The 7,120-nt window shown below is 41.2% G+C and overlaps 1 protein-coding gene across 3 annotated transcripts in view; it reads right to left on the reverse strand.

Moving 5' to 3' along the window:
- Cttnbp2 (cortactin binding protein 2) overlaps positions 1–7,120 on the reverse strand; it is a 159,923-nt gene that overhangs the window by 44,417 nt on the left and 108,386 nt on the right. For all 3 annotated transcript variants that reach the window (XM_026787506.1, XM_005363762.3, XM_026787507.1), the window contains one exon: positions 3,559–3,676. In XM_026787506.1, the coding sequence (XP_026643307.1) occupies positions 3,559–3,676 (118 nt within the window). The remainder of the gene's footprint in view (positions 1–3,558; positions 3,677–7,120) is intronic.

Consider the following 7,120-nt stretch of genomic DNA (forward strand, 5'->3'; position numbering starts at 1 on the left):
CCCATGCCCTTCTGTATATACCAAATGCCTGGAGTTGGTACCCATGCCCTTCTGTATATACCAAATGCCTGGAGTTGGTACCCATGCCCTTCTGTTCTCAAGAACTCAGTGATCTTTACTCAAAAATCACTAGGGTTTCTTCCTAAATCTTCTATGTCTGATGTTCTCATCATGATAATTAATGCATTTTATTTAAATATTCAATACACCATTGAAATAGAAATACTTCTAGTATAAAAACAAAGTGGAAAACTTTAGAGATATTCAATGAAATTGCTGAAAAAAATGGGTACCTAATGAGGTATAAATAAAGCAAGTGTAGAAATTATAAAAAATGTCATCGTCTCTCCACAGATGCTGCCTTGAGTTGACTTCCTACATATGTTCAGTTGCTCAAGGACTGAAGTCATAGAGGACATAGCAAGGTTATATTTTGTTTTATTAAGAATGTACAAAATGCAATGGGCAGAAGCTTACTAAACACTTTCACACACGGTGAAGACTTGTGAAATATGCTTTTGTTCTAAAATCAAATGTTTCAGAGGACGACTGAATACACATGCCTATAAGGCCAGCGCTACCTAGATTTGGTGTGTTATTAAAAAAAGAAAAGAAAAGAAAGTTGGGAAGGGGACATGAGAGCGGCTACCCAGGGTAAGTTGGGAGTGGCAATAAATATGATCAAAACACATTGGAGGCCTGTGTGAAACTCTTTAATTAAAAATCATACAAACAAGTAAAATCTTAATTTTAATATAATAATTCAAATATAAAACCAAACGTGTCATTTTCCTTTCTGAAATGTCTTTTCCACTTATTTACCATTACTTTACTTTCCGGTTGGCAGTGGCCTCTGATTCGCACAGAGGTGTCCGGGCTTCGCACTCCTCCGCAGGCTCTTCTGTTTTGTCAAGGCTTTCTAATGGCAGACTGTTTTACAACTGTCTTCTGACTTTTGTGCCACCCCCCCCCCCCACTGACCTCTGCTCATTTCAGGCCTATAACTTTAAATACCTCTGACAGACTGCTGACTGTCACACATATCTAGGTCATACTTTGCCCGTGAGTTCTGCTGACTTGACACAGGTATCTCGACTTCATGCTCCAAACAACTCCTGGTCTTTATTAGCCAAGTCAGCTTCACCGTTGATAGCCTTCCCTGTATGGGTGGTGACAACCGCATCCTGCAGTTGCTCCGGCAGATCCCTTAGAAGGAGCCATGATTTCCCTCTTTTCTAATCTACATTTTGTTCATCTCAGTGTTCTTATGTCCCTTCATTCTGGATCTTTGCATCCCATGCTCTTTTTCATGGGCCCATCTGCTGTAATCATCAACATGACCCATGATTTTTACCGTTCTATTGAAAGATATATGTTTTGACAGCCGTCCTTGATTTTGTACATGACTCTGTACACTCTATTCTCAACAAAGTAGCTGGTGAAAGCTACCACTCATACCATCTGCTATTCTCTAGCTACGAGAAGTTTTTATGATGAGTGTTTAGCTTCATTTCTGTTGCTGTGACAACATAGGGGAGGAAATAGCTTTCTGGTTTACAATTCCATATTATACTTCTTACTCTCTGAAAAGTCGACACAGAAACTCACGCTAACACCCACAGTCAAGAATAACAAAATAATAAATGCATAGATCCTTGTTTGTTTTTCTTTTTTTTTCTCTCTACCTAGAGTTTTCCTTCCTTATATTGTTTAGGACCTTCTGCCCACATTGAGCTGGGTCATCTTATATCAACTAACAATCATGACAACCGCCCCCACCACAGGTATGCACATAGTACAACTTGATCTAGATAATTCCTCATACAGACTCTCTTCCCAAATCTGCTAGCTACAATAATAGTCAAACTGAGACAATACACTTATTGTGTGCGATATAGGCAATGCCTATTTTAAATATACCCATGATTTCATAGTCACTGTGGCTGTCTAGATAAGACCTGCACAAGAGCAAGCCAGTCAACAGTCCATCATTTGTGGAGGAGGGACTTATGGGTACCCACCCCTAGCTGAAGAGCTTTGGTATCAAATTACTTTCTGATATAGAGCCCACTCCACAGGAGAAAATATACGGCCGATGCTATAAATCTGACCAAGAAGCCTTAGCAAACTCCAGGAGTCTCCAGGAGTGAACCTATTATTTTGCTAAATGGACCTTGAAATATTTATCTCTATATCCACAAATTAGTGTGTATCTCAGACCACACTGGAGAATTTTCTTTATGCAGAGGTCAGAATAAGTCAATGCAGAACTCACTCCTGGTCAATGTCAAAAGAATGATTTTCTTTGGAGTGCTTAATCATAATGGGACACTTTTTTTTGTCATTCTTCTTTTCAGACCCATGGAAGAGAGAAGTAAAATAGAAGATCCAGAAGTTGAAGGTCAAGGACGACCACAGCAAAAGGGTCTTCTGAACATGACAGGGGTGCCACACTCATGAATTCACAGTGGCCGCCTGGGTAATACCCACACAAATGCAAGCCAGTCAAAACATTCCATCATCTATGGACGAGGGGCTTATGGGCACCCATCCCTAGCTGAGGAGCTTTGGGAAGTTGCATGTTGCTTGAGGAGGGAAAGTCAGCTTTCTTTAAGGATGTGGTTGGTCTCTGGTAGGTCAAACATGGTCCTGTGATGTCACATGCCCGGCACACATGGGCAGCACATATTACACCATGCAGGTTATTAAGTTGGGAGAGGGGTTCAGGAGCAGGGCTGGGATCTAGGATACACATCACACATAGCTCTGATGGTTGACACCTATTACCACTCTGGAAGTGGAGGCAGGAAGATCACTGAGTCTGAAGGCAGTCTGGTACACACACTGAGTTTCAGGGGAGGGAATGCTACATGGATATGCTCTGCAAGGAAGAAAAGAAGAAATGAAGGAAGGGAAGGAGGGAAAGAGCGACAGAGGAAGAAAGCAGCAAGGGAGGGAATGGCTCCATATCTGAGTGTATTATTAGAGATGAGAGCATTATTTTAGTTGTGAAAATTTTGTTTATCCTAAAGAGTAATTATTGAAACAATTGACTTAATGGCCGGGTTGAGAGATAATAGATATGTTACAATATTTTCTATGATCTGGTATCCCATATTCATAAGCCTATAAGGGAGCTTTCCTTAAAATGTACTGAAGATCATGTACTTGGAGAGCTGGAGGGGACCCATGGGAGAAATCAGTTATGTGCAAACACTGGTAGGTAACCAAGTGTTGGGAAGCGACCCTCTTGCCAGGCTCATTGGACCAGCTGATGCAGAGCTCACAGCGGGGATTCCTCACCTGGCAGTCTAAAGTCTCCAGAGAATCTTGGGGAGGGGGTGTGTGGCAATCATTTAGGTCGTTCTCTTGGGTTAGCCAATAAAATCTAAGAAAGAGCAAGCACTATTTGTACGGCACAGGTAACTTGAGGGAAAAAGTGATGACATAATCAAAAGTGTTTCTGCTCTAACACTAAGGCTCAGAGGGTGAGTTCCTTAGAGCTGCGCTAGAAGCCCCCATGGTGTGCAAGGATGACCAGGCTGGAATATCACTCACTCAGATTCTCCAGCAAATGCTTGCAGTCATCAGTGGCAACATCGTGCACAGTCCGGTTGCACTTGTCTCTCCTTTCCGGCTCCAGTCCTCCATGCCTACACAAGATTTCTAGGCAGTTCTGCAAAGACAAGAGCACTGTCATAGCCATGCCCAAGTCAACGAACGTGAGTGCAAAACCCAAGAGAGAAAGTCAGTCGCCTGTGGCCAGCTGATCAAAAATTCATGTCAGAGGCTGGGCCTGGTGGCACATCCTGCAATACCCATACTTGGAGATGGAGACAGGAGTGTTAAGAGTTTGGGATCTGTCTGAGATATATATGGCTTGACGTGGTCTTGCCCTTACCCATCACGGTATAAGCCATCCTCAGCTATGCAGAGAGACGGCCAGAGAGAAAAGAACAAAAGAAAAACAAACACAAATGAATCAAAAATGGAAGTGAAGAATGGCTCAGCCGGTTGAGGCGCCACTGCCAAGCTTGTTGATATGGGTTCCATCCTCAACACTTTCCTGGTAGAATGAGAGAATCCTCTCTCAAAGCTGTCTTCTGACCTCCACACACGCATGCGCGCTCACTGAGCAGTTGTTTTACAGAGTGAAATAAAGAATGAAATCACTTCAGCAGACCATAGCCCTCTCATAACACTTGGCAATACAAAACAGAAAGACTTTTGCTTCGGTTGGCTGCGTCTTATTGCCTCCTGGTAGGGTATTATTATTTTTTTTATAAGAATAATGAGAACACCGCGTGCTCCAGAAACTGGAAGGCAAACTAGGCATTGTTCTTCCTAATATTCCTCCCAAAGGCAGGCAAGCAAACAGAAAAAATATATAGACAAACAAGACGGGCAGACAGACAGACAGACAGAAAGACACACACACACACACACACACACACACACACACACACACACACACTCATTTAGATATACCTGAGATGACTCTGCATGTTTGAGTTACAGGAACTGAAATATCTGTACCTGTGAAGTTTTTCCCTCTTTCTCTTCCTCCTGCAGTACTGACGATGAAGTCTTGGGCTGGTATACAGCAGCAAGTGCCTTCCCCACCCCCACCCCTTGGATCTCATAGTCTTTCAGGCAGTGCACATCCAATCACTATGCAGCAATGCCAATCAGACATTCAACAAAGCCTTCTCTACTCTTGGCGTAGAGCTTACTTTTTTGTTTTGTAAAAACATTTTCCCTTCCTAATAGTAGTCAAATGGTCTCCTTGCAATACAACATTCGCACAAAGAACACACTGCTGTGTATCGTGGAAACATGGCCGCAAAGTGAATCTAATTTGAAAGGAACCCTTTGGTGCTGCATGCTCCTTCTCAATCTTTAGCTACCCAACCTCCATAACTATCTTCTGATTTTTACCATTAGTGATTGCTCCAGCTTATCCTTAAACTCGGCATAAATGGCTGCAGGCACACTTTTACATTTAGCTTCTTTTATTCAAAATAACTTCTAATATTCATCCGTATATTACTAGTCATAATTAAACTTGACTTAAAAAGGTACTAGAGTGTGGCATTCCTGGACATGAACATGCAACAAATGATTCATTCCATCCCTGTTGATGCACATTTGGGGTCTGTCTTGGACTTTCCAGGGAGTGTCCCGTGGTGCACAGTTGAGGGTGTATGCACTAACACTGTGCTGCTGCAGAACAGGTCAAGCGTCTGTGTTGTATTAGGACACACTGCAAGCACTGCTCACAGTGGCTATACCGACTCACACTCCCAGGAGGAACATGTGCGAGTTCCAGTTGCTTCCTGTTGCCTCCAAAGTTCACTTTTCAATACAATAATGAGTGCACGAATCCAGGGAATTTCTAGGAACCAGCAAGAAAAGCAAAAAGAAAGTTGGAACTACCAATTAACATGAAATGTGACCAGAAGCCTTGCTGATCTGAGGGCAGAGGTGACATAGAGGGTCCTTTTGGGTGTTCATGGGATGCAAGGCGAGACCTACAAACTGGAGGAGCTCTGTTAGGAGACCCCTAAGTGAAGAAATTCTGCTTGCCTTCAAAGAAATATACTGGGGCATTTGCTTCTCTCTGCTGGCTCTTTCTTAGGTTGGAGGGGCCATATCATTAAAGCCTGGCTGTCATGGGTAGATGGATCAGCCTTAGAAAACCATTAAGCTAAATTAACTGAGAGGAACAACTATTTTATAAACTAGTTATTGAATTATTGTTTATAAAACTACTATAAGGAATATAATGTATTATTATATTAAGTTAAGTGAATAGGACAGCCAATAAGAAACTAAGATAATACGAACTGAGACATTACTCAACTAGGCTTCAATAGAATACAAAAAGGGAACAAAATTTTGCAAAGTCCAGGATCACAATAGGTTTTCTAAAAACCACAATTATTCTGTAATTTGTATTGGCAAAGATAGCAAAAGCTGAAGCACCTGCATTCAAATCATGCTATTGGATACAATCATATTTAAAAGCATCGCATGGCCTTTATAAAATTCCTGCTTTAACTTCCTTATGTGTTTCAAATAATGTCTTGGGTAGGACTGCCATGTGACTCAAACAAAAGTTGCAGAGTCCTTTGATGCTTGGCATAAACCAAGCTTTCCGTGTTTATTGGCAGCTGTAATTTATTACAGTCATTGTCAGTTAGAAAACATCCTAGTTAGCTAGTTGATAAGGTATCAGTGCACACAGCAAATATTAGTCTAAAGATAATTTAGGTGATGTAACCTTTAAATTACTTTTTTAAATGCTAGAAATGTGCAAGTCTCTCAAATTAAGTTTCTTTGATTCCTGACCTCCAAAGTGGGTTGTTTCTAGTTGGCATTATGTTCAGGTAGGACAGAGATACGTAATATAACCAGTGTTGCCTTTTTCCTTAAGGGAGCTTGGAAGATGTGTTCATGAGGATAGGCATTCAAACACTGCGACATGCCCAATCTTATGCTGGTGTGCAGGCATCATGGGAAACACAAACTACATGAAGACTGACTCAGAAGGTCCTTCCCAACAACTACAGCTACTATATAACATTTGAACACATGCTAATGTCCAAGCAGTTTCTGACACTTTGCAAGAATAGTCATGAATCATGAAATTTTCTGAAAAATGTATTATTATATCATTCATACCACCCAAACATCCCAGACTGCACTTTCATATACTGAGATGGCTGAATGTCACTAGGCAGAATAATTTTATTGCAGTCATCATGTATTTTATGAACCAATAACTGAAATAATGTTATGTGGTATGTGGTTGACATATTGTCAATATAAATATTAAAATACACACATATGAAGTGCTATGCCAGGCACTATGTTAAGGTTGCAGGTTCTGAGGATAAATAAGGAACCAGTTCCATGTATTATGGAGAGGTAAAAAGAGCCATAAAGAGTTTGATATGGACTCAGCAGTAAAAAACAAGGACTTCTTGAATTTTGCATGCAAATGGATGGAAATAGAAAACACTATCCTTGAGTGAGGTAAGCCAGACCCAAAAAGAGGAACATGGGATGTACTCACTCATATTTGGTTTCTAGCCATAAATAAAGGACATTGAGCCTA

The sequence above is a fragment of the Microtus ochrogaster genome, linkage group LG10 (genome assembly GCF_000317375.1).
Source record: "Microtus ochrogaster isolate Prairie Vole_2 linkage group LG10, MicOch1.0, whole genome shotgun sequence".
NCBI lineage: Eukaryota > Metazoa > Chordata > Mammalia > Rodentia > Cricetidae > Microtus > Microtus ochrogaster.